Raw genomic sequence first — 26614 nt, 5'->3', positions numbered from 1 at the left:
TATGGGGCTGTACCTGGCATAATGTGTGTATGGGGCTGTACCTGGCATAATGTGTGTATGGGGCTGTACCTGGCATAATGTGTGTATGGGGCTGTACCTGGCATAATGTGTGTATGGGGCTGTACCTGGCATAATGTGTGTATGGGGCTGTACCTGGCGTAGTGTGTAAGAGGCTGTACCTTGCGTAATGTGTGTATGGGGCTGTACCTTGCATAATGTAAGGGGCTGTACCTGGCATAATGTGTGTATGGGGCTGTACCTGGCGTAATGTGTGTATGGGGCTGTACCTGGCGTAGTGTGTAAGAGGCTGTACCTGACATAATGTGTGTATGGGGCTGTACCTTGTATAATGTAAGGGGCTGTACCTTGCGTAATATGTATAAGTGGCCATTGGCATAATGTGAATTTTGGTTCATTCCGTGGTAATTTTTGCTCATTCTGCATAATGTGTAATGGGTACCAGAACTAGATAGTATAAGGGGTCATACTATTGTTTTGCATAATGTGTATAAGGGGTATATGAGGTGGTACACTACACTTAAGGCCACGCCCACTTTTGAGTGACCACGCCCCCTTTCCCATGCATTATTACACTCTTCACTTTTCCAAACCCCCACTTCAAAATTTCCACTTCGATCACTGATAATAATAACAACAACCAGTCCATACTGTAACTCCATTTGGCATTTATTGGATTATTTCTCTCACAGATCCAGTACAGTGGAAAAAAAAGCTGAATAAGGTCTGACCCCAGATCAGTCAGTGTAGACGCAGCCCATGTGGTATACAGCCGTCAGCCGCTGTCACCCGAGGGTCTCATCCCTTCAGTCCTCATGTGATGGGTGAGCACACAGCAGGTGACGAGGAACACAGCTGCAGATAGCGCCAGACGCATTATAGTCACTGGTGTATAAGATGCCTGCGTCTCACGTCTCCTCTCTGAGATATAGGAACATAGGACTATAAGCAAATTAAGTACAGTATATACAAAACTATAAATAGATCTGCTTCTCTAAGGACGGAGACACCCACTTCCAGCGCCTGTACACACTGCCATATACACCACCATCGGTTGCACTATGAAATCTGGCAGCAGCCCTATGGCAGGTGCAGTGTCTCCGCCTGACCACGGCCTCCTCTGCCTGCGGCTGTGCGTCTGTTTATGCCTCCGCTGTCACTGACACTCCCCCTGTATGAACCATTTCTGTGTGCACCAGTAGCCACCTCCCTGTCACCACCTGTCACTTTTCCAGTGGTGTCACTAGGGGGGATGTGGAGGGTGCGGACCACACAGGGTGACACAATCCAAGGAGGGTGATAGGGGGGTAAATATATGACGCGCAGGGTGAGTCTCTCAGCATATTCGGTCACAAAACGTGGGAGTGCCATGATGTGAAAACAGGGGAGTGCCATAAGCCCACATCCCTCATTGGATGGCGACTTGCACTGGGAGACACCCACCTAGTGGCGCCACTGACTTTTCCACATTGTCTCTGATATCGTCTATCTTGATCGCAGCAGCCCCTTTGTGCGTACACTCTGTAACGCATGCGCTGTACAAGTGTTTCCGCGCATGTGCAATTGCAAAAACATGATAATAAAAAACAAGTCACTCAGCTACGCGAATATTGGCATTGCGTTCAGTTTGCATGTGGCTCTAAACAAGATCAAAGTCCTCACAACCCTGCCTGGGACCAGACACGAGTGTAACGCTGGGTGCCCACGGTTACGACCTTACCTGAGATGTGATTGTTCTTACAGTTTCTGTGACGATGAGCAGGCAGAGTGACACATACAGTATTACACATACACTATTACAGTCTTCCTCATGGTCTGGGATCCTCATCTCTCAAACACCTCTGCTGATTAGATCATGACTCCGTACACACTGCGCAGATATCTGTCTGCGCTGTGGGAGGAGCATCAGCAGAAGTATTGGACAGAAGGGTTGGTTGTGTGTACACACTTCCAGGTTCTCCCAACATTGTAGAAATCAGAACACCAGACCTGTTGTGTGGAGATAAAACATGATTGTGGTTGTGTGCACTTTATGGCGGTCACAGGAATGCTCTGTGTGTATGGCGGTCACAGGAATGCTCTGTGTGTATGGCGGTCACAGGAATGCTCTGTGTGTATGGCGGTCACAGGAATGCTCTGTGCACTGTATGGCGGTCACAGGAATGCTCTGTGCACTGTATGGCGGTCACAGGAATGCTCTGTGCACTGTATGGCGGTCACAGGAATGCTCTGTGCACTGTATGGCGGTCACAGGAATGCTCTGTGTGTATGGCGGTCACAGGAATGCTCTGTGTGTATGGTGGTCACAGGAATGCTCTGTGCGTATGGCGGTCACAGGAATGCTCTGAGCACTGTATGGCGGTCACAGGAATGCTCTGTGTGTATGGTGGTCACAGGAATGCTCTGTGTGTATGGCGGTCACAGGAATGCGCTGAGCACTGTATGGCGGTCACAGGTATGCTCTGTGTGTATGCTAGTCACAGGTATGCTCTGTGTGTGGCGGTCACAGGAATGCTCTGTGTGTATGGTGGTCACAGGAATGCTCTGTGCGTATGGCGGTCACAGGTATGCTCTGTGCACTGTATGACAATCATAGAGTTCTAACCCGTTGTGCTGAGATAAAACATGATTGTGGTTGTGTGTCCCTGCTGAAGAAGTGTTAGCAACAGCACCTTTTAGGCAAAGACAGATTAAGGTGGTACGTGTCCCTGGCCCCCTCTCTTTAGCTACCACCGATGTCTGCTACCCACCACTGACCCTTGCAGTTATGGGGGATAACGTTTTCCTGGTCATATTCACAGCTGACACTATTGATTATATTAATTGTGCTGTATGGCGGTCACTGGGAAGCTGTGTGTACTACTCTATGGCGGTCATGGGAATGCTCTGTCTACTGTATGGCGGTCACAGGATGCTCTGTCTACTATATGGCGGTCACAAGGATGCTCTGTCTACTGTATGGCGGTCACAGGGATGCTCTGTCTACTGTATGGTGGTCACAGGGATGCTCCGTCTACTGTATGGCGGTCACAGGGATGCTCTGTCTACTGTATGGCGGTCACAGGGATGCTCTGTCTACTGTATGGCGGTCACAGGGATGCTCTGTCTACTGTATGGCGGTCACAGGGATGCTTTGTCTACTGTTTGGTAATCAAAGAGTTCAGGCTGTTTTGCTATACATCGTTTCGGTAGAGTGTGTGTGTGTATTCAGGTAATATGAGTGGTAATTATGGATGAAAATAATGTATGTAGATGTTGGTATTTGCATTCTGAAACACCTGGGCCTCGGGTCCCTAGTTCTCCATATTTACTCTCCCACCTGTCTGCATCGCTGTGTGCACACTCTTCCACTATCTCTCCAGGAGGATGTGAATTATATGATGTACAAGACGACTGTACAGGTGTGCACCCAGCTAAGACAGAAAACAGCTCAGGTATGGCTAGAGAAAATCATCTAAGGAATGAGGGAGACTGTTTAAGAGAAGCAAATTTGTGCCCTTATTTATCAATGAGTGATAAATTACACCAGCCAATCCACTCCTGTCACAGACTGTGACATGGACGTTATGAGCTGATTGGCTGGTGCAATTTATCACTCACAGTGAAATGTATCACTCATTGATAAATAAGGGCATAGGAATTTAACAAAATCCGTATTCTCTAAACTTAATTTGCTAGAGAATGCACCAACCAGACCACCTTCCATCATGCCCTACGACAACTGTCTATTGTTCCAATATATTGTCTATGGACTTAACTTATACCCCTTTTCCACTACCTTTAAAAACACGGGTAAATGCACGGGGACGTGCTTTTACCCATGTTTTTCCCTAGTGGAAATGCCCCCCCCCCCCCAGCAAATTCCCGGATCAAGTGATCCGGGAATCCTACCCGGGAATCTTGCCGGGTTGAACACGTGTTCAACCCGGTAAGCTGTGTAGTGTGAACGGAAGCTATGTCGAGGCGACACGGCTCCCGTTCACAGTGTATGGGAGGGCGGGGCTGGGAGATCATGTGATCTCGCAGCGCCACCCCTGCCGCATCAACAGCAGCGTCACCAACCTGGAAATATGCCGGGTTGGTGAGCGTTGTGGGAAAGGGGTCTGTAGAATGGGTCGCAGCCGTGTCAGGCTCCCGGCTGCAACCCGTGCTACAAGTGGAAAAGGGGTTTAAGTAGCTAATGTTTAATACATATTTTTAACATTAATATCATTTTCATGACGGTTTCTTAATTCAGAAAATAAGTGGGATAAACAGGAGCAGATCGTTGTGTTACGGGGAAGGTGTCACCTGACAGGTACAGTAATGAGGTTACAGGTAAAGCCATTATACAGGTGTGTAATGATAATTACCTGGGTTGCAGTAGTGCTGGGGAACCACAGTATTGTAGGAGTTACTGATAGGATTCCGGGCAGTACAGGTATAGGTGAAGTTCACATGGCTGGGAGGTACATATAGGACATCTCCCGTCACATTGATATCACTGCTGTCTATACTGCCCCAGGTTATAGTCACATCTCGTACTGTCACCGTACACATCAGGGCCACAGAGCAGGGGTCACTACTGGTGACATTGCCGATCTGGATGTCATCGGGGGATACATTTCCTATAGGAAACACATTGAGAGCACAGTACACACATGATAATGGCTACATGAGTAACTGTATACACCATTACCTAATAATCTTACATAAGATACATATAATACCCCTGGAGTTTTGAGTGTGACACCTTGAGGAATGGAGGAGGAGCTGTGGTGGGACCCGAGTCCAACCTTGTGAGCTGGTCTGATGTTCTCAGCCACGGATGTCACAGATATTTATCTGTGGATCCAGACAAACCCAAAAAGTTAGCAGTTGGGCAAAACCATGTGCACTGCAGGTGGGGCAGATATAACATGTGCAGAGAGTTAGATTTGGGTGGGTTATGTTTCTGTGCAGGGTAAATACTGGCTGCTTTATTTTTACACTGCAATTTAGATTTCAGTTTGAACACCCCCCACCCAAATCTAACTCTCTCTGTACATGTTACACCTGCCCCACGTGGAGTGGACATGGTTTTGCCCATTAACTAACTTTTTTGGTTACTAGGATACTGGGATAGAACTAGCTATCCCAGTATCCCAGGAACTGCCAGGTTTGAGCAGACGCTGGGATGGAGACAGGTATTCAGGAACTCACAGGTTTACGCTGGAGACAGGGAGTGCTGGATATGTCACTGCACCGATAGTCTTAGGGCTGGATACTTGCTGCAGAGAGACACAGATAAGCACCCAGAGGGTCTGAGGACAACAAAGCACTGGCAGCTTGGGAGTGTCCAGGAAGGCTCCCTGAATACCCCTGGCTGTCCATGGATTGGCTGTTGCATTCTGCCTGAACAGCCTCTTTCTGCTCATTGGTGATGCAGCGGTTATGTGATGGAAACCAAGATGGCAGTGCCCAGTCTCCGTACCATGTGGAACGCCGCAGAGAGAAGTTTCTTCACTCCCCCCGTCACCCGGCTGCATTGAAGTGCAGGCAAATATGGACGAGATCGTCCATATTGGCCTGCATGCACAGCCGACGGGAGACCAGCGATGAACGAGCGCGGGGCCGCGTATCGTTCATCGCTGGAGTCTCCACACTGAAAGATATGAATGAGTTCTCGTTCATTTATGAACGAGATCGTTCATATCTTTCAGAAAATCGGCCAGTGTGTAGGGCCTAATAGAGTGAGATCATTTAAACTAACACTGTGGGAGAGATGTATCAAGCCTTGGAGAGTGATAAAGTGGAGAAGTTACCAAACGCAATAAATCAGCTCCTGCCATTTATCTAGCACTGTATATAAAATGACAGAAAAATCTGAATGGTTGCTTTGGGCAACGTCTCCGCTTCATCTCTCTCCAAGGCTTGATGCATTTCCCCCTTTATGAGCATGCTAATGTGACTGCTACATTGTTGGAGGAGCAAGAGGTAGGGTGAGACTATCAGCCCCACCATATGGAAGTCTCTGGAGGTTACAGAGTCGTTATCTGCACCTGTAACCTCTAGATGCACAGACATGAAGACCCCGCTGTGTGCTCTGCATTTCCCGGTGAGGTCAGTTCTTACCTGTTTTGTGGAAGGAGCTCTGCACATCACCGGATGCACTCAGGACACAGGCGTAACTATACTGGGTGCAGGGTGTGTGTTACACACAGGCCCCTGGGTCCCGCCAAGGCCCGCACCACACTTCCTGCATCCAGAACCTCGCTGATGTGGGCCAGCATGCCCCCCCCCCCCACCCCCTACCCCCACCATATAGTGTGCCGGCTGCTCCATGTTTCATGTAACATCTTTTAAAAGATATTGCACCAAAGTGTTTGCTATCTTTTGCGCATCCGCCATTTTCCAGAGTATCACTGGGAAGGTGCTGGCCACAGAAGGTGGGGGCAGTGGTGATTCATGGAGGGGGGTGGGGGGGGATGCTTCCCTGGTGGTTTATACAACCTTCCCCCAGGACCCCACGTATGCTATATATACAAAACCTCTGCCTGCCTCTGCACCAGCTATTTATATACTCTGTATAGAGGGTGACCCATAACTTACTGTATACTGTGAGATAAAAGTGTAAGCATTCCTGTCCTCCGTCTCTCTGTATAGATGCTGTATAAATGCTCTGATCATCAGGTGTCAGGTCAGTGATGTGTAAGGACCCGTCCTCTGTGCTGCTCACTCTTCCTACATAGCGCCCACTGACATTATCAATATGTCCTCCAGGTTTTGTTGTAGCAATATATCCAGCATTCGGGAGAAGAGTCCAGGAAATGAATCTGACCGCAGTATCAGTCTGGTCCAGCTGTAGGGTGACATCTCCTCCCTCTATACCAGGCACAGGTCTCTCTGCACAGGGATCATCACATAGCACACCTGGTACAGGATGATACACTGGATTAATACTCACATGACAGACACAACTTATATTCTATATAAATGACCATATATAACGCACATGTAACATTGTAACACAAACACTTGGTTCTGCTGAACAATATCACTGATCTGTATGACACAGAAGACTTGTTGATGAAACTAAGGAAAAGTAGGGCTGTACCACTGTTATATAGAGAGGACGATAACAAAGAGTCACTCCCCTACTGTACATGAACATCGGCATTGTGTGCCGCTCTGAATCAGTAATATATTGTAGTATCCGCCGTATAACCCTCAGGTCCAGACATCACCGAGAGAGCTGAGGCCACTTCCTGGGGGAAGATGTCAGCATCAAGCAGACGTACAGTAGGTGACCAGCGACCACATGTGGAAGATCGTGTTTACCTTCCAAACTTCAATTTCCACCATTCAGGGATCAGCGGAAAAGCTCATATGAAATTAGAGAATACATACGGTATATATAATCCATTCCCTGTGTTTCCCAAGACAATCTAACACGGAGACCAGCACACCACCAAATAGCAAAAGTGAAAAATGTAATGTAATAGCAGCATAGTCAGGCCTTTAAAATGCAAAGCTTATACTCATAAAAGTTGTATGGAAAAAGTCCATGGATTAAATGTACAGCCACCCCATTTATCCATGTACATTTATCCATGGACTTTTATTAAGCACTTAAAAGTGCCACCAGGAAGACAGCAGGCTGCAGAGGACTCTAGACAGCCATTAATAATACTCGGCACGCAAAATGCAGCAATAAATAAAAAATACATTTTTTTTTGTGGAGGGTAGGGGGGGTAGGGGGGTTTCTGGGTGCTCGGAAACCCCCCCTGCGTGCGCCACTGGGGCCCAGAGCTGAGAGGGGCCACCTTCCCTGTCACAGTTACACGTGTTATATACAGGGCGTAGCTACCATAGGTGCAGGGAGTGCAGCTGCTATGGGGCCAGAGCTGAGAGGGGCCACCTCCCCTGTCACAGTTACATGTGTTATATACAGGGTGTAGCTACCATAGGTGCAGGGAGTGCAGCAGCTATGGGGCCAGAGCTGAGAGGGGCCACCTTCCCAGTCACAGTTACACGTGTTATATACAAGGGTGTAGCTACCATAGGTGCAGGGAGTGCAGCTGCGATAGTGTCCCTAATTCACGTTACATCACACAGTAGTACCACTTTACCTTATATATGTTACTCCTCACAGTAGTGCCCCTTATTCACATTATATCACACTGAATTGCTCCTTATTCACATTACACTACACCATATCGCTCATTATTTACATTAGACCACACAGTAGTGCCTGTTCTACAGATTACCACATTATGCCGTATACACATTATGCCACACATTAATAATGCATTTATACACATAATGCCACACCGTAACGCCTCTTACACGACACCCATAATGCCCTTACAGATATGCCAAACACTATTGAACAACCAACCCACCTGCACATAGCACTCACACGGGTGCTAACACTGTGACCTCTGCCTCTGATTGGATACAGATGTGTCCTCATACATCTTGCCGCAATACGCCATGCAGCAGGAGATACCTGGCATGAGTCACCTGGCAACTCCCGGACAGCTCTGCTAACATCGGGCACCTTTTTTTGCCAAAAATGCGTCTTATTTGCATTACTATGTGACTAGCTTCTGCTGATTAAAATGCGGCATGCCTATATTCTGTGTGCAACTGTGGCTGTATATGCATACGAAATGCTACGATACAGTGATTTCCAGGAATACACTGTAACGTAGCATTTCGTATGCAGATACAGCTGTCGTCACACACAGAATATAGGCATGCTGCATATCCTTTTACTCAGCAGAACCTGCATGTGCCCCATGGCATTCCAAATGCCCTAGGCATTTGCCTAGTTTTCCTATGCCTAGGGCCGGCTCTGGGGTCCAGAGCAGTTTCCCCACTCTTTTAGGTACTTCTCCCTGGGCGCAATGTGTGGGAGTGTCATGAAACAAGCTCGCCCCTACTGTCATTGGATTGAACCCAAGGAATTCTGGGTTAATATCTGACCCAGGAAACAGCAGGAAATGTTATTTGGTTTGAGAAGAAAAAAGGAATCACAGCTTATGGCATCAGTATATACTTTCATAAATGGACTACAGGAGGAGCTAACTAATAGAGGTCAATTCACTTATAGTACATTACTGATAAATATTAATAGATGACTAAATAAACTCACCTGTCTGAAGTGTCACAAAGACCAATATGGACAGCTGGATCAGGTTCCTTCGGTTCTTCATCAGATATTTCTATGTTGCTTTCAGTAAAGCCGCTCATAAACCTTTGATAGGAAGCAGCGAAACAGGAAGCACCATATCCGATTATATCGCCTCCTCTGCTTTATATATATTTTCTATCACAGAGAAGAATAGTCAAATATATATATATATATATATATAGAGAGAATGAGAGAGAGAGAGACATACACACAAATCCAACCTTAGTGCTTATATAATTGCTTATATAATATCTTAAATATCCAATGTAAATGAAGTGAGTGGCAACCGCAACTTGAAATAATCTGCCGTAACAGGGTGTATAAAAAAATAAATAAATAAATAACAAAGAGAGTGGCACCACCTAGTGCATTAATGTTGTCATCACACCAAGCAGGAAAATTAAAAATATGTTTGTGCCAGTCCTATACCAATACTTGATTACATTTGTTGGGAAATAGGAGTTATTATGGTGCAGAGTGAATAATAGTTCTGATTATTTGTATTGATATGTATTTGTAAATTGAAATAATAAAGATCCATTTAGCTTTAAAAATGAATACACACATTAATACAGTACAGTAATATGAAAAGACATCTATTGGATACTGTAGGTATACTTTAAATAACGCTTCAGTTATGCTCATAAAATGCAGAGTATTCTTAAAATGATATATCTATTAGATACTGTAGGTATCTAAACTTCATATAAGTCCCAGCTGGCTGTGTAGCTGTAAGACCCTGGGGCTCATTTCTTAGTCTGAATGCAGTGATCTTCAGCACAGTCAGTGATACTTCCTAAATGGATATATTCATAAGGGTCTATTCATGAAGCAGTGAAAAGTGGAGAAGTTGCCCATGGCAACCAATCAGCACTGAAGTAACATTTATAATTTGCATACTATGCAACTGTATGGAGCAGATGATTGGTTGCTATGGGAAACTTCGCCGCAGGCTTACTTCTCCATGCTTTTCACTGCTTCATGAATAGACCCCTTAATGTTGTAACAGAGTTAGAGACTGTTCTGTACAACCAGCACTTTTACTGATTAAATGGTCTTGTATGGTATGAGCAGACTCCCGCTCAGTTGGTGTGCTTACTTACCAGTAAGATCTAGGTGGCTCCGTCCTTTTAGCTGCTATGAGAATTTCATCCCCTGCTTCCAGTCTTCATCTTCTCCCAGTTGTGTTTTCCAAGATTTTACTGCCCTGGCACTTACATGAGGGGTATTCTCCACTGGTTAAAGGATCTTTTCACAGCAGAATGATGTCAAGCTGAGGGAAATCCCTTACTGTAGGAGTAATTCTTTTAATAGAGGCCGTACCCTTTTCCTACTCATGCATTTCTCCAGAGGGTTTCATCAGAGATAGGGGGGTTCTAGTGGACCTGGTTAAATCTTCTGGCCAGTTTAGCACCCTGTGCCACCATTGGTTATATAGACATGTCTTTGTTGGGAACATAGATCCCACATTTTTACTATTACATAAACTGTGCAAAAGGTGAGTTTTTATTTAGAGATGATAGATTGTGTTAAATATAGAGAATTCTTTCTTCTCATTTATATTAGCTGCCATTAAACAAAATTAACCTGATATTTCAAGAAAGTGCTGTTCCCTACAAACCCTCTATAATAGCGTAACTTGGGGCAGCCATTTACATATTTGTTATCATTACGTTGATGACATTCTTTTCATGTGGAAGGGCGCCGCAGATGCTCCCAAGGATTTTTGTCCATACTTAAACAACAAAAATGTCATCAAACAATTAACTGTATATCATAGTACCATAAAAATGTTTTTTTGAGATCTTACCATTTGCACCAAGGATAGTACTCCACAAACCATGATATACAACAAACCTATAGGTGTTAATAATTTTTTACATTTGTTGAGTAGTGTAATTATACACTAATGGGCATAAGAAGACAATTAAAATTGCCCAGATGGTAAGCTGGCATTGTGGGGAAATGTGCATCATTATATGGTATTATAATGTTGTGTTGGATGTTACATATTTGGTAAACATTTGATTTTGCATATATTGTTTTCCAACCGTGACATTTAAAGTGTTTTTCCTCTGTGTGCTTCATTATATATTTATGAATCTATTTGTACAGTTATTTATACTAGCCATGCCCTGAGGTTACACTGGCAGTTGATGAATAATTATCCAACATTATATATTTATTTGTTTTCTAATTTGTTAAAAAACAACTGTATAGAGATCATGTATTAATATTTAGGCTGTGATTACAATAGCTATTACTGCATGAGATGCGACAGCGGGTCTCATTGCTGTAGGGGCTGGCGCTTGGTGACTGGTGCTGATACTCCGCATAGTAACATCACCTGTATGTTATCCATAATGCTAGTTGTCAGGGAAACCACACAAGGGTCCCATTATATGTACTATGTCATTATAAGGTCTGTTGTTACCATCACAGCATTTGTCTATGTGAATATTTGAGCTGAAACTCTACAGAACCTCTATTACGACATGGTTTGTGTCCTGTCTTCTTATATACTCAAATAATCCCTATTAGTGATAAGCCCTATCTACCTAGAACTCAGGTCCTGGGGGGCATTTTACTAGCGGCAAGTACAGTATGTCCAGTTTAAAGGGAAAGGCGGCTGCTATAAGTGAAGACCATAATTGGGTCTAAGGGTCTTATCACTTATTAACGTTATTAGTAATAATAGGCACCACCATTTACCCCCACTAAACATACCTAGCTATATCCATCATATTCATTAATAGACTGTCCAAGTTTTCTTTTACCAATAATATAACCAGGCGGCAAGACCAACACATGATATTAACCTCTGCCTGATGCCCTGGCAGGGTGACAGCTTCTCCCTATACACCCGGTACTGTTCTCTCTCCATAACACTTCACATAATACCTGACATACCATTATTAAACTGGATTAATGAGCACAAGACACATCTTTGATATACAAAGTCCAATGTAATTACATATTATATATTACAATGGAGCACGATCCTTTATAGTTACTTTAAGATGAGCAACACTTGCACAGTGCTTATTGTACAGACTGAGTAATGAGGGGCCGTTGTTCCATTAATTGACCTTTACCAGATATTACTGAATATTTATAGGTTTGTTTTCTGACCTTTGACCTGTGTTGACCCCGGTCTCAGACTGTGATTGGGCATTTTGATCTGGTTGTATAACGTATGGTATCAGCTGCTGCCAAGCTCGGTGACCCCGGAACACGAGGCCCGGACGGTGTTCCACTATGACATCTGCCGCTCCTGTGCTGGGTATCTAGTAAATATCGGATGCTTACAGAGGTGTCCTCATTCACATAGCTTTTATGCGCCATACGGCGAGAGATGCTTGGTGCGAGGGAGAAGCTCCGCCACGGGGTAGCAATCCGTACTTCTTTCTGAATTTTGTGTCTTATACACATCATAGCAGCATACAGCGTAACGGGAATACTATATTAGGACTTTTGTCGCAAAAGACTCGGCATAAAGTTGCATAATGAAATGTGGCGCATGCATGGCGCAGTCGCACTGTCTTTCGCCTTATTTCCCAGATTAGTGACTAATCACTAATTCTCTTACTTCCCGATATGTTAGGAAGATGAAATGTAACATAGGTATTCTGCAGGTGGGAAATAGGAAAACTACGTAATCAGAAGGGGATGAAAAGGGGGATGACATAATGACGTCATTAATGATGCATGGCTTGCGTTGCATGAACGATAACACCCAGGACAATCGGATCAAAATTTGGATTTCACCTCCAGTGTGTAGAATGTAATAAACTATAAATGTCCCTGTCACGTTTTACCATATCTGCTACGGGGGCTCCTCGGGTAACGCCAAGAACCATGGATTCATATTTACTTACATTAAGACGTCTCAAAGTCACATCTCTATAGATTCACCAAATTATTACACTAATTTATATGTACAACCGTGAAAATCAGAAACTCCCGTGTGAAGAACGGGTAGAACAGCTAGTAAGATATATATTTTGGATTACAGGACACATCTGTACATTGATCCAGTGCTCACGTTCTACAGTCACAACCATGAGAGTTCTCGCGGGTCCTCTCTCAGTATCTGTGACATCTCCCAAAACAATCCATTCATTTGTACTTTTCTTATTTATGCCCCCCAATTATAATATACAAGACTCACTACCTCTATACGTACAGCCCACCAGCATAATAAAGTTCCACAATCTACTAGCAGAGACCCATTTTATCACAGTCTCTGGCACCTACGTTAAGGTCTCATTGCAAGTTTGCTATATAAAGTAATTATAGGGTTAACATAGTGGTTCCCCTACTCAGTCCTCAAGGCACCCTGACAGTCCAGGTTTTAAGGATACTCATGGTTATGCACAGATGGTTTAAACAAACTGACTGAGGCACTAATTAAGTCACCTCTAACCACTTTGCAACTGCGTCTGACCACTAATTGGATGTCTGGGATTCCTGGCCATTTAGGAATCACGTTCAGTACACACTTTTGCACATTTTGCAGTGCGGCATATAATATTTTACTGTGGTTTTTATGTATTGGAAGGGGACGTGACAGCACCCCCCTGGATATGGCCACGCTCCCTCAGCACCCAGGCCTCGCGGCTGCCACAGCGGGATGTAAGATCTCTTTTCTTCTGCGGTCCAAGAGCTGGATTCAGAGGATACTTCTCAATGGAGTCCGTTATAAAAGGGGGTGGGTTGGGGTAGGGCGGGGCGGGGAGGGGGATAGTAGCGAGATGGACAAACCGTTTCATACTATAGTTAAATTAGGCAAAACGGTTTGAACCAATTATGTACAGCAGTGTGCATAGGTACCATTTTCTTTCTTTTATTACCAAAGGAAGAGGAGGAGAAAGAAGTGGAAGAAGAAGAAGAATCAGTCAATACTGTAACTTAATTTGGCATTTATTAGATTATTACTCTCACATATCCAGTACAGTGGAAAAAAGAGATGAATAAGGTCTGACTCCAGATCAGTCAGTGTAGACGCAGCCCATGTGGTATACAGCCGTCAGCTGCTGTCAGCGGAGGGTCTCGTCACTTCAGTCCTCATGTGATGGGTGAGCACACAGCAGGTGACGAGGAACACAGCTGCAGATAGCGCCAGACGCATTATAGTCACTGGTGTATAAGATATATGTAGCTGGCCTTTCCCATCTGAGAAATAGGAACACAGGACAATAAGCAAGAGAAGCATATATGTAACTATAAATAGAACGCCTTACCTTGTATACGTCTATGTGCAAGGACTGAGACGCCCACTTTCAACGCCTGTACACGCTGCCATATAGGTAACCATCATTTGCACTATGAAATCTTGCAGCACCCCTATGGCGTGCTGGGAGAGTCTGGGGGCAGTCCAACATCTACGGACACCACCCCAGAGTGGTGAAAACGGGAAAGTGTCATGAGGCCACACCCCTTCCACATGAGGCCACACCCCTTATTGGATGGCGCTGTGCACTGGGTGACACCAACCCTAGAGGTGCCACTGACTTTTCCACAACATCTCTGATACCATCGTTCTCGATCACAGCAGCCCCTCTGTGTGTGCACACTCTGTGTGACGCATGCGCCGCACAAGTGTTTAGGAATTTCCACACATGCAAAGTTGCGAACTAATAATAATAAAAATAATTTGTACAACTACATTACCGTCGGTGCGGCTCTATAACAGGCTCAAAGTCCTTGCAACTCTGCCTGGTGCCAGACACACGTTGACAATCATTAGGCAGGAACCTGGACTCCACACCCTAACACTAAACATAATGAGAGGTGCTACCATGCTGAGACTTGTAGTGCCACCCACAAAAAAAATGGAAATTGCCAGTGCACACTCCAAACAGTACTAATCAGAATAATTGTAATAAATTCTGAAGTTTAACATCAAGTAAAATTGAGGTTCTATGCATAATTTTGTCCAAAAGTATACCACTACCTAACACGTCCAGGTGACCTCATCATCGGGTAGGTCCCTAACATTCCTAAGGTTCAAGTCCAGGACACGGGCTCCCCCAGGCCAGCCAAACCAAACCACTCCAAGGCACCACAATAGTGAGAGATAGCAGGTAAAGTATTAGAAGGTATTAATTAAGTGAGAAGCAGCTGCTATGTGTTAGGAGTGTCACATAGGTAAGAGATAATAATATAAGTGTTAAAAAAAAGTCCCATTGATAGATAAAAACAAACAAATAAGGTGCTGAGGAGAGCTAAATTGTGTGTTATATTATGATGTCCTGAAGCATCCCGGCCACACCAACCCAGGGGCCTACACCCCAAACTCTTCCTCAATACTGACTTACTACACAGATTTATTAAGGCCTTACCATTCACAGTGCCTTGTTCAACAATATAAAATTATATTGTACAAGGCACATCAATATAATGTTTGCAGTGTTCCAGCAGAAGTATTGGACAGAAGGGTTGGTTGTGAGTACACACTTCCAGGTTCTCCTGACATTGAAGAAATAGGAGGACAAACAAAAAACCAAATCAGAACACCAGACCCGTTGTGCTGAGATAAAACATGATTGGGGCTGTGTCCCTGCTGAAGAAGTATTAGCAACAGCACCTACTAGGCAAAGACAGATTATGGGGGTACGTGCCCCTGTCCCCCCTCTCTTTGGGTACCACCCATGTCTGCTACCCACCACTGACCCTTGCCATAATTAAATTATACCTGCAAGTATCAGTGGTGCGAGCTGCCTGTCACAGCGCACTTCCAAATACACTCGCACAGTTCACACAGTTTTGAACAGCTGCACCACCAGCTCAGTTTCTCCTTTCCATTACCCTACTATCAGGGCCGCTTCTTGGGGCAGGCGAGCAGAGCAACCCGCCGTGGCACTAACTGTGGCTCCCTGCTTCCCCTTCCTATTTCTCCCCGAGTAACCCGCTCGGGGGGCGTAGTTTCACGGAATGACGCGGTTGCGTTGTTACGTCACGACGCAACCCCGTCACTCTGCAAAACTCCCCCCCCCGGGCGGAGTACAGAGGGGTATTTAAGTTAGGAAGAGGGGAAGGCCGGCGCGAGGAGCGACTGGTGAGGTGGGCCGAAGAGCGGTAATCGCCTCTGTAAGTATTCTCTCTCTCTCAATGTGTAAAATGGGGACACCTGCCGTAATGTGTGAAATGGGGACTCTTGCCTGCCGTAGTGTGGGGATTTAATGTATCAAGGGCATTGCGGTGTGTGGCATAATATGGTGCAGGAGGCATTACTGTGTGGGGCTTAATATGGTAGAATTTTTTTTCCTGTGGTGGTCATGATCGGTTGGAGCAGGGTCAAAAACTGGATTGTGAGGTAGTCTTTTCAGACAAGGCCATGCCCATTTAAATGAGGCCACACCCATTTAGATGAGGCCACACCCCCATGTCGGGTACGCGCGCAAGGTTTTATTTTTTCATCTAGGTGTGTGTGGGAGGGGGGGCACTTTTTTTTATGTCATCGGGGGCGCATTTTTAAATCTCGCACTGGGAGCCAAATTGGCTAGAAACAGCCCTGCCTACTGTAGTCAGTCTATCAGTGTGTTGCACACAGTTCTAGGTGGTGTTGATGCCAATAATTGATTATATTAATATTGCTTATTTTAATTGTGCTGTATAGTGGTCACAGGGATGCTCTGTGTACTGTACTGCGGTCACAGGGATGCTCTGTGCACTGTATGGCGGTCACAGGGATGCTCTGTGCACTGTATGGCGGTCACAGGGATGCTCTGTGCACTGTATGGCGGTCACAGGGATGCTCTGTGCACTGTATGGCGGTCACAGGGATGCTCTGTGCACTGTATGGCGGTCACAGGGATGCTCTGTGCACTGTATGGCAATAATAGAGTTCTGATTGTGTTGCTATAAATTGTTTCGGTAGTGTGTGTGTGTGTGTGTGTGTGTGTGTGTGTGTGTGTATTCATGTCAGTGGTAATTAATTATTGATGTAATTTGAATGCAAATAATGTATGTAGATGTTAGTATTTGCATTTTGAAACACCTGCCCCTGGGTGCCTAGTTCTCCATACTTACTCTCGCACCTGTCTGCATCGCTGTGTGCACACTCTTCCACTATCTCACCAGGAGGATGTGAATCATACGATGTACAAGACGACTGTACAGGTGTGCACCCAGCTAAGACAGAAAACAGATCAAGTATGGCTAGAGAAAATCATCTAAGGAATAATGGGGGATGGTTTTAGAGAAGCAAATTGGGAATTTAAGTACTAAGCAAAATCCGTATTCTCCAACCTTTATGTGCTAGAGAATGCACCAAACAGAACACCGCACATTGTGCCCTAAGACAACTGTCTATTGTTCTAACATATTTTCTACTTAAAATACCGTGGACTTAACTAAGCAGCTAATGTTTAATCCATACAGTATGTTTAACATTAATAACACTTTCAGTTTTTTTCAATTAGAAAATAACTGGGAATCTGGGATGAACAGGAGCAGATCATTGTGTTTTGGGGGAAGGTGTCTGACAGGTACAGTAATGAGGTTACACGTATAGCCAATATACAGGTGTGTAATGATAATTACCTGGGTTGCAGTAGTGCTGGGGAACCACAGTCTTGTAGGAGTTACTGATAGGATTCCTGGCAGTGCAGGTATAGGTGAAGTTCACATCGCTGGGAGGTACGTATAGGACATCTCCCGTCACATTGATATCACTGCTGTCTATACTGTCCCAGGTTACAGTCACATCTCGTACTGTCACCGTACACATCAGGGCCACAGCGCAGGGGTCACTGCTGGTGAAATTGTGGCTGATCTGGATGTCGCCGGCAGATAACCTTCCTACAGAAAACACATGAAAGGAACGTTATACGTGTAATAGTAAACTAAAATGACATTTCTCCTGATTCTACCGCACAACATACCCGTTACTTAATAATGCATGATAGAGAGGAGACCGAAGCAATTCTAGACAGTGGGGTAAACACAATACTACTGTAAACACAAAATAAAATTATAGTACAAAAGGCCTGATGCGGCCTTGTCTGCCAATTGTCTGTAATTTATGTTGATGGATAAAAGTGGATACGTGGATATAGCTTATCTAGACTTTAGTAAGGCTTTTGACACTGTTCCATATCACAGAGTGCTAAATAAACTTGGAAGTTTGGGATTGGATACTAGGATTATTAAATGGATAAGATCTTGGTTGCAGGATAGTGTTATGATTCCCGTACTCCAGACCAGAAGAGATCTTATGCAGAGGTCTGAGTACTGGGAAGATATGCTGGTTGTGGGAGCAGGAGAGCCTAGTAACCCCTGGCGCCCTAACTCCGTTGTCTCGCCCGTGTTATCAGAAATCCCTTGCGAGACTATGGTTGCTTGAGCCCATGGCAGCCGCGTTCGAAGGGCGGATTATGTCTGCCCAACCCCGATGCCCCCGCAGGTCTTAATGGGAGACAAAGGGAAATCCGAGACAGGGTGATAACAAGGGGCCCTCTGACTAAGCAACCAGGCCAGGGGTTACAAGCTAACTAACTTTAACCAAAGGTATGTGCGGACTAGCCGCCAGGGAAAAGGACAACCAAAGAACCACTGATCCGTTACTCCTATCCAGCACCGCTGGATACCAGAGTGGATCTGTGGAAGCGGAATCCTCCGCAAAAGCTCCAGAACACAAATTAACTAAATAATAAACAGTTAGCGGACAAGCCGCAACACACGGCTGAGCCGCGACTCACGAACACCACAGGATGTTAAAGGTGCTCGGTCAGACTCCAGGAATAGATGGCAAACTTCCGAGTACAGGATCTCTGAGGACAGGAACAACCGGATTGAGCAGGACTGGAAACTCTCTGTAGCAGACACAGGCAAACAGGAAGCTATCACCGGCGTCTGTAAGAAGTCCTGAGGGTGCCTTTATTCAGGAACCCTCCAATCAAGATCCAGACAGGGTAATCAATGGAAATGCCGTGCAGCTTGCATGCTGCACGGCCAGCACATAATCAGGTAATTTAGGACAGACCCAGCAACGGGGAACGCGGCTGAACGTGGCGTCCCTGTTGCTAAGGTCAGAGCGGCTCTGTGCGCCCGGCGTCTAGCGTTGCCAGGGAGCCGGCGGCTGAACGCGCACGGCGTCCCTGGTTGCTAGGCGCCGGGCCGCACCGACGAGCGGACCCCGGCGCCTAACAGATAGAAAACAGAGAGTTGTGGTAAATGGAGTGCATTCACAGGAGGGAAATGTTACCAGTGGAGTACCCCAGGGATCTGTACTTGGACCAGTGCTTTTCAATATCTTTATTGGTGACATTGCAAATGGCATTAAAGGGAAAGTATGCCTTTTTGCAGATGACACAAAGGTATGCAACAGGGTAGACACACCAGGTGGGGTAAAACAAATGATTGAGGATCTAGGTAGACTAGAGGAATGGTCAAGAGTCTGGCAATTACAGTTTAATGCCAAAAAATGCAAAATCATGCACTTGGGTCTCAAAAATCCTAAAGCTAAATACAGTATTAATGGCACTATACTGGAAACTACTGAGGAGGAAAGGGATCTAGGAGTCACTATTTCAGATGACTTAAAGGCAGGTAAGCAATGTAGCAAGGCAATGAGGAAGGCTAGTCAGATGCTTGGCTGCATTGGGAGAGGAATCAGCAGCAGAAAGAAAGAAGTAATAATGCCACTATATAGGTCATTGGTACGGCCTCATCTAGAATACTGTATTCAGTTCTGGAGGCCATATCTTCAAAAGGATATTAATACATTAGAAACTGTACAAAGGAGGGCAACTAAAATGGTGCATGGCCTACATCACAAAACTTACCCAGAAAGACTAAGAAATCTCAATATGTATAGTTTGGAGCAGAGAAGGGAAAGGGGGGACATGATAGAAACTTTCAAATATATCAAGAGTTTTAGCAAAGTCCAGGAGGGAAACATTCTCCAAATGAAGAGAAGTAATAGGAGACAAGGACATGCACTGAGGCTGGAGGGGGGAGGTTCAGGGGAAATTTTTTGAAAAATTACTTCACAGAAAGGGTAGTAGATAGTTGGAATAGCCTCCCATCAGAGGTGGTAGAGGCTAAGACAGTAGAGCAATTTAAACATGCATGGGATAGACATAAGGATATCCTTACAAAGAAATAAGGATCAAATAAGGATTGTGATAAAATTATGTTGTAAAAAAAAGAAGACAATTATACCCTTACAAAGCAGCATGTGTGTGTATTTGTAAAACACGCTATTGCGCTATTCAGCATTTTGCCACGCTGATCGTACACCAATCATAATAATCATGGTGAGGAATACTGGTCTTTAAAAGTAATTTTAGCAAAGAAATAAAATGAAGATTTAAAAAAAAAAAAAAGTGGCACAATCAGAGGGGACAAGTGTAGGGTCCATTAAGTATATTCTTAATGGACTGGCTGGCACTCTACCAGCTATACATATACCTCACACAGTGAAAAAATTACCAGAGACCTCTATGTCTCCTTCTGCATCGGATCTGCTGCTACATAGAGTTTATTCTGCACGGAGAAATGGGTATCCGTTTACATGGTCAACCAAGTTATGGTCGACAGTCATTAGGTCGACCACTATTGGTCGACACTGACATGGTCGACATGGTCACATGGTCGACACATGAAAATGGTAGACACATGAAAGGTCGACATGAATTTTTTTACTTTTTTTTTCTTTTGGGGAACTTTTCCATACTTTACGTTCCACGTGGACTACGATTGGAACGGTAATCTGTGCCGAGTGAAGCGGCAGCGGAGCGAAGGCACCATGCCCGAAGCATGGCGAGCGAAGCGAGCCATGCGAGGGGACGCGGTGCACTAATTGGGGTTCCCAGTCACTTTACGCAAAAAATTACACAAAAAAGTTACAAAACTCATGTCGACCTTTTCATGCGTCGACCATTTTCATGTGTCGACCATGTGTCCATGTCGACCATGTCAATGTCGACCAATAGTGGTCGACCTAATGACTGTCGACCATAACATGGTCGACCATTCATACTGGAACCGGAGAAATGACCCATAACTTACTGTATACTGTGAGATGAAAGAGTAAGCACCTCTGTCCTCCGTCCCTCTGTACAGTGGCTCTGTAGCTCCTCTGATCATCCGATGTCAGATCAGTGATGTGTAAGGAACCATCCGCTGTGCTGTGGACTCTCCCCTTATACTCCTCATCAACATCATCAATATATCTTCCAGGTTTTGTTATAGCAATTATATAAATACTTTGGAAGATATACCAAGAAATGGATTTGATCCCAGCCAGGTCCACTTGTAGGGTGACATTTCCTCCCTCTACACCAGACACGGATCTCTTGTCACATAACGCGTCACACAGCAAACCTGATACAGAATTATAACATGGATTAATAAGCACAAAATAGATACAATGTATACTACGCAACGGATATAATCAAACTAACAATATATCATAGCTCATAGTTCTGTAGAAAAATAATCACCACACTGTACAACACATAAGATCTGCTATTACATAGTGGTATATAGATATTTCTTCCTTCCTTGGCAGAGAGAAAGGTTCAGTTAAAGATCTAAGATGTGGGGAGAGATCCATCCAGGCAATTGTCCCCTACAACCAGGGGAGCAGATAGAGTGGAGAAGCAGGCAACTAAGATTTCGTCACGGGGCACCTGAAATCATTCCGCTCAGAAGCAGTGGGCAAAGCGAACATCAGTAACTCCAGGAAAGAATGTGATCCGTACGGGATGCGGCCAAGATGTCGGGCTGTCAGGATCCCGGCACTCAAAATACTGATGCCAAAATCCCAACACTCTTAAGAATCCCAACGCCGGAACTCTGAAAGGGCCACAAGACCTACATCGGAAACCCAACATCCGGAATCCCAACCGTAAGTATAGCCTGCGGGTTAGGTTTAGGGCAGGGGGTTGGGTACGTTTTAAGCACGGGGGGGAGTGTTACGCTCTGGGGGGTGGGGAAGGGCTAGGATTAGGCTGCCGTGAGGGAGGGTTAGGCACCTCCGGGGGTGGTGGTGGTTAGGGTCAGGCACTAAGGGGGGAGGTTAGGGCTAAGCTGTGTAAACAGAGGATTAGGGGGTAGGGTATAGGGGAAAACAGCCCACACTCACCCCCGTCAGTGTTTGGGATCCCGGCGTTGATATTATGACTGCCCAGATCCTGTAAGCCAGCATCACTGAATTCATCAGTACACCACTAATGAGTTCAGTAAAATATATTTACTTCTGCTCAGTATAAATCTTGGTCTTATGAAGAACTTTATTAAAGCAATGGATCAAAGTGGACTTAGATTACATACTTCGGAAACAATTTCTGAGGATTAGTGATGCAAAGATCAAAGAAGGGATCTTTGTAGGATCTCAAATAAGAGAACTGAATCAAAATGAGAGCTTCAATGGTCCGTTGTACCAGGCTGAAAAGCTGCATGGGAGTCTCAGGAGTGTTTGCCGGAACGTCTTCTGGAACATAAGGCAGACGACAACGAAGAAATAGTGGGCAATATTTAAAAATCTTACAAGCCCACGAGATGTAACATGTCTCTGAGAGTCCATTTCTTGGACTTGTACCTGGATTTCTTCCCAGCAAATCTTGGATGATTCATCGATGAACATGGTGAATGGTTTCACCAAGAAGATTTCCATAATGGAAAAGCAATATCAGGGTCCAAGTATGCTTGCTGACTATTGTTGGACCCTTAGGGTGCTCCTGTGCAAAATACAGCAGGAAATGCTATATTTCTACATTTGAAGTTAATCATTTAGTATTCAAGTATTGTTAATAAATTTAATATTGTACATTTTAATAGGGTGTCAGTCAAATTCCTTATGCGTTAGAGACATTCGGGCAATGACGCCAGGACTGATGAAAGCGATCGCATGCGCGATCGCAAGAAGATTGACAGCGGGAAGGAGGATCAGGGCGTCTACTCACCATTTCCCGGGCGTGGTAAGGCAAACGCAGGCGTGTCCAGGCGTTTGGAGGGCGGATGTCTGACGTCACAGCCGGGACCTTCATCGCCGGATCCGTCGCACAGGGTAAGTAGGTCTGACCATGGTCTTGTTTTGCAGGAAACTTTTTTAACATAGCAGGGCTGCACAAGCGATCACACCCCTACTATGCTAATATACACTCCCCCATAGGCGGAGTCTAGTTGATCGCACGAGCAGCAAAAAGTTGCTATGTGCGATCAACTCAGAATGACCCCCCATGTGCACTGCAGGGGGGCAGATATAACATGTGCAGAGAGAGTTAGATTTGGGTGGGTTATTTTGTTTCTGTGCAGGGTTAATACTGGCTGCTTTATTTTTACACTGCAATTTAGATTTCAGTTTGAACACACCCCACCCAAATGTAACTCTCTCTGCACATGTTACATCTTCCCCACCTGCAGTGCACATGGTTTTACCCAACTGCTAACACATTTGCTGCTACAATGAGGTCTGAATTACCCCCATAGAGTGCAGAGTGGCGCGCAATATAGTTCAGAGATTATTGCTACAGCGCATATGCGGGAAAATCCCTAAAAATGCTTAACAGAGTGTACGCACAAAGTCGCTGTTGCGATTGAGACGCCCGGTGCCACAGAGATGTCTTGGAAAAGTGATGGTGGCAATGACTGGGAGGTGTCTCAGTGCCCACACAGAGATGGTCCGTCTTATGGTCTTGTTATTGGAGTGTCACAGGCATGTTGCTGAAAAGACCAGATGCTCATTGGACACCATACTAAGACCAAAACTCTACACCTGGTGCAGATTCTAATGGTTGTATGGACGCTGACGGTGGGTGTCTCAGTCTTTCTACAGTCAGACACACAGGGTTGTACACCAGGGAAGGACTTGTTGTGGAATTTGCATCAAGTTGCAGGTGGGTGACCATCAAAAGACGCCCCCACATATGAGTCCGTCTCTGAATCAGGTCCTCTGTCACTGACTGATGATCACTATCTGCTTATGCTTGTGTTTGGCAGACTTGTAGCACCCTTCATGCTGGCAGCCTAACCTCAATGGCGACTTATATAAACACGCTGGCTGCTAATGCACACATCTGATTAACTAGTCTTAGAGGAGATCAGTCATTATAATGAGTGATAAGTAATAACTGAAGCAAATTGTGATCAGGCTGCTTGTTTTTCATCAATTAATTGAAGTAAATGAATGAATCATGCTGCCTTTCCGATACGTTCATCCCGGTCGCGGTCTCGCAGCTATAGACATTTATACGTCAGATCTCTGTGTTGGGTTATTTAAACTCTATGAAATATTTATGTCCATGTTACATATCTTGTCTTATGAGTGAATCTGTATATAGGAACAACTCAGAACATTTGATTACAATCTGAATCATTTGGTGATGTAAGAAAACATAATGACAGTCTATGACACACTGTAGGTGTAAAGCCAAAAATGCAGTTTACAGCAATATACTTTATATGGATCCCCATATGCATTAAAAAGGTCTGCAGCAAATATCTCCAATGTCTCTTATGGGGCACTCCCCATAGGAGTCTGTAGGGGTGCGATGTACATTACCTGCATGCAGCAAGCTAGTTACATAGGGGCAGATGTATTAAGATTGGAGAAGGGATAAAGAAGTGATAAGTGCAAGGTAATAACGCACCAGCCAGTCAGCTTCTAACTGTCAGTATACATATTGGAGCTGATTGGCTGGTGCGTTATCACCTTGCACTCATCACTGCTTTATCACTTTCTCCAGGCTTAGTACATCTGCCCCATAGTAACTTCCCAGAGCTTGTGGCCAATAGGCAATGCCATCAATAGCTTGCGCAAGTGCACTTGGAATCCCGAATCATAAACCCGGAAGTTTGTACACTGCAGGGACAAATATATATCTGAAGAGCTTTCCCAGCACGATCACAAATGGCGGATTGTGAATAGGGGTGGGCTGTATCGCAATATTTAGTGAAAATTGATACATGTCACAACATGTTACAACAAAAACACTTACTCTACTGCTATATACCTATAGATAACAAACCCAATAAACTCACATGAATGAAGGTAAAGGATCACCACGGTCGGTATGAGCAGCTGAAGCGTTTTCCTTCCATCCTGCATATTAGTTACCTCGCTGGCCGGCAGACACAGGTAACAGCTGCACACAGACCTGTGAGAGGAAGCAGCGCATGTGGTGTACTGTATATCTACAGACAGGGGAACTGTATACATACAGCGACCACACTTCTCCTATGTTCCCAGTGTGGTGAGTATAGAGCACTGACCTTCATTCACCACAATATACTTATTATTTACTCCTCTCAATACCACAGACTGGAGGGGGCGGAGTTATTATGGCGCTATCTTGCTTCATGGGGTCGCAGGATCACCCCATTTCTAGTAACAAAATATGGTACGCCATGCACTGGATACACCGCAAACACCAAGACGGACACCTCGTTTACCCTGCGGAGAGAGACAAAACATCTGGTGAGGTTATGAGTTGGGCACATAGGCACACAGATTGGGAACCACTGGTATATTCTGTACAATATCTTACATGATACTACTAGCGGCTCTACCTCCTCCAGTCTCCTCTCCAGTGTTCTTATATTGTGCCTCTCTGCTTGTTCCAGCACCATCTCATTTCTCTCCCAAGCACAAGTAGCCTGTGTAACTATAAAGTGCCGATCTACACTAAGAAAATCCAGGATAAACTCTGGTTAATGCAGATGGCTAGGATCAGATGGAGATGTGACTTCTGTCCTTCATAAACCCCTCACGCGTTTCGCCCATACCAGAAAGTTGACTTCTTGTGGAAAAGCAGAACAGTGGATACGAAAAACAATTTCCTTTTGCACAAATGAGCCTAAATGACGCACACGTAAAGATGCACGCCCAGTTCTCCGTTTGATAAATGCTCCGGTGGAAAACGCTCCTCAAGACTACTTGGGGGATTGTGGGAGAAGATAAATGATTACCTCATTATTATTTATAAAATAATTCTCCTTACCTTTACATCACTAGAAGCGGCTGTACTTCCTTACATCTCAGTGCACGTCTTCATTTGGCCCAGAAGGTCACTTTCACTCCTCACAGAATTACCTCCTCCGCTCCTCATACATTGTCCATTCCTGCTGCTTCTTCACAACGTACACTGTTCTCCCCAGATGTTCCATAACTCTGGAATCTGGCACTGCTGTGACTAATTATCTGTGACTGGGCTTCATGTATGGTTATCAGTATAATACAAGCTAAGCACTTACCTTGCAATAGAGCGGTTATGGCTCATGCTTCCACATACTGTATAATTGTAAGCTGTGCAGGTGAGATCCTGGTTCTTGTTTTCTAAAGGTTTCACTGTTACTGTATGTACAGTTTGTGAGTTATGTGTAGTGATGTGTGTCGCTTATATTGTGAGGCACTATAGAAATAAAGATATACATAGATGGAAGGGACACATTTTATTAAACGTCAAATCCTGCTCTAAAACAGCAAGC

General features: G+C 44.9%; 2 protein-coding genes across 2 annotated transcripts in view; both read right to left on the bottom strand.

The window, feature by feature from the left end:
* Positions 1-669: 669 nt before the first annotated feature.
* On the bottom strand, positions 670-9283 carry LOC134980970 (SLAM family member 5-like). The gene is made up of 4 exons (XM_063948024.1): positions 9137-9283; positions 6589-6909; positions 4371-4625; positions 670-939 (listed from the first exon to the last, which is right to left on the bottom strand). Exons 1-4 carry the CDS (start codon positions 9195-9197, stop codon positions 794-796), a joined length of 783 nt encoding a protein of 260 aa, XP_063804094.1. The 5' UTR covers positions 9198-9283; the 3' UTR covers positions 670-793.
* A 4815-nt stretch (positions 9284-14098) lies between these two features.
* The window catches only part of LOC134980790 (uncharacterized), a 33494-nt gene continuing 20978 nt past the window's right edge, over positions 14099-26614 (bottom strand). The window contains exons 5-10 of the mRNA XM_063947757.1: positions 26381-26480; positions 25505-25580; positions 25169-25364; positions 21194-21508; positions 17723-17980; positions 14099-14350 (exon numbers count right to left, since the gene is read on the bottom strand). Coding sequence (XP_063803827.1) covers positions 14205-14350; positions 17723-17980; positions 21194-21508; positions 25169-25364; positions 25505-25580; positions 26381-26480 — 1091 coding nt within the window. The 3' untranslated portion in view covers positions 14099-14204. The remainder of the gene's footprint in view (positions 14351-17722; positions 17981-21193; positions 21509-25168; positions 25365-25504; positions 25581-26380; positions 26481-26614) is intronic.

The sequence above is a fragment of the Pseudophryne corroboree genome, chromosome 12 (genome assembly GCF_028390025.1).
Source record: "Pseudophryne corroboree isolate aPseCor3 chromosome 12, aPseCor3.hap2, whole genome shotgun sequence".
Classification (NCBI taxonomy): Eukaryota; Metazoa; Chordata; class Amphibia; order Anura; family Myobatrachidae; genus Pseudophryne; species Pseudophryne corroboree.
This window is presented reverse-complemented; position numbering and strand designations above follow the sequence as displayed.

Bases quoted from the DNA above. Each gene is read 5' to 3' on its own strand.
- LOC134980970 (XM_063948024.1), bottom strand. From the start codon at position 9,197: ATGAAGAACCGAAGGAACCTGATCCAGCTGTCCATATTGGTCTTTGTG. The intron at 6,910-9,136 runs GTGAGTTTATTT...ATCCTGTACCAG, and splicing joins CTTTGTGACACTTCAGACAG to GTGTGCTATGTGATGATCCC. The intron at 940-4,370 runs GTAATTATCATT...CCTATATCTCAG, and splicing joins CCAGCACTACTGCAACCCAG to AGAGGAGACGTGAGACGCAG.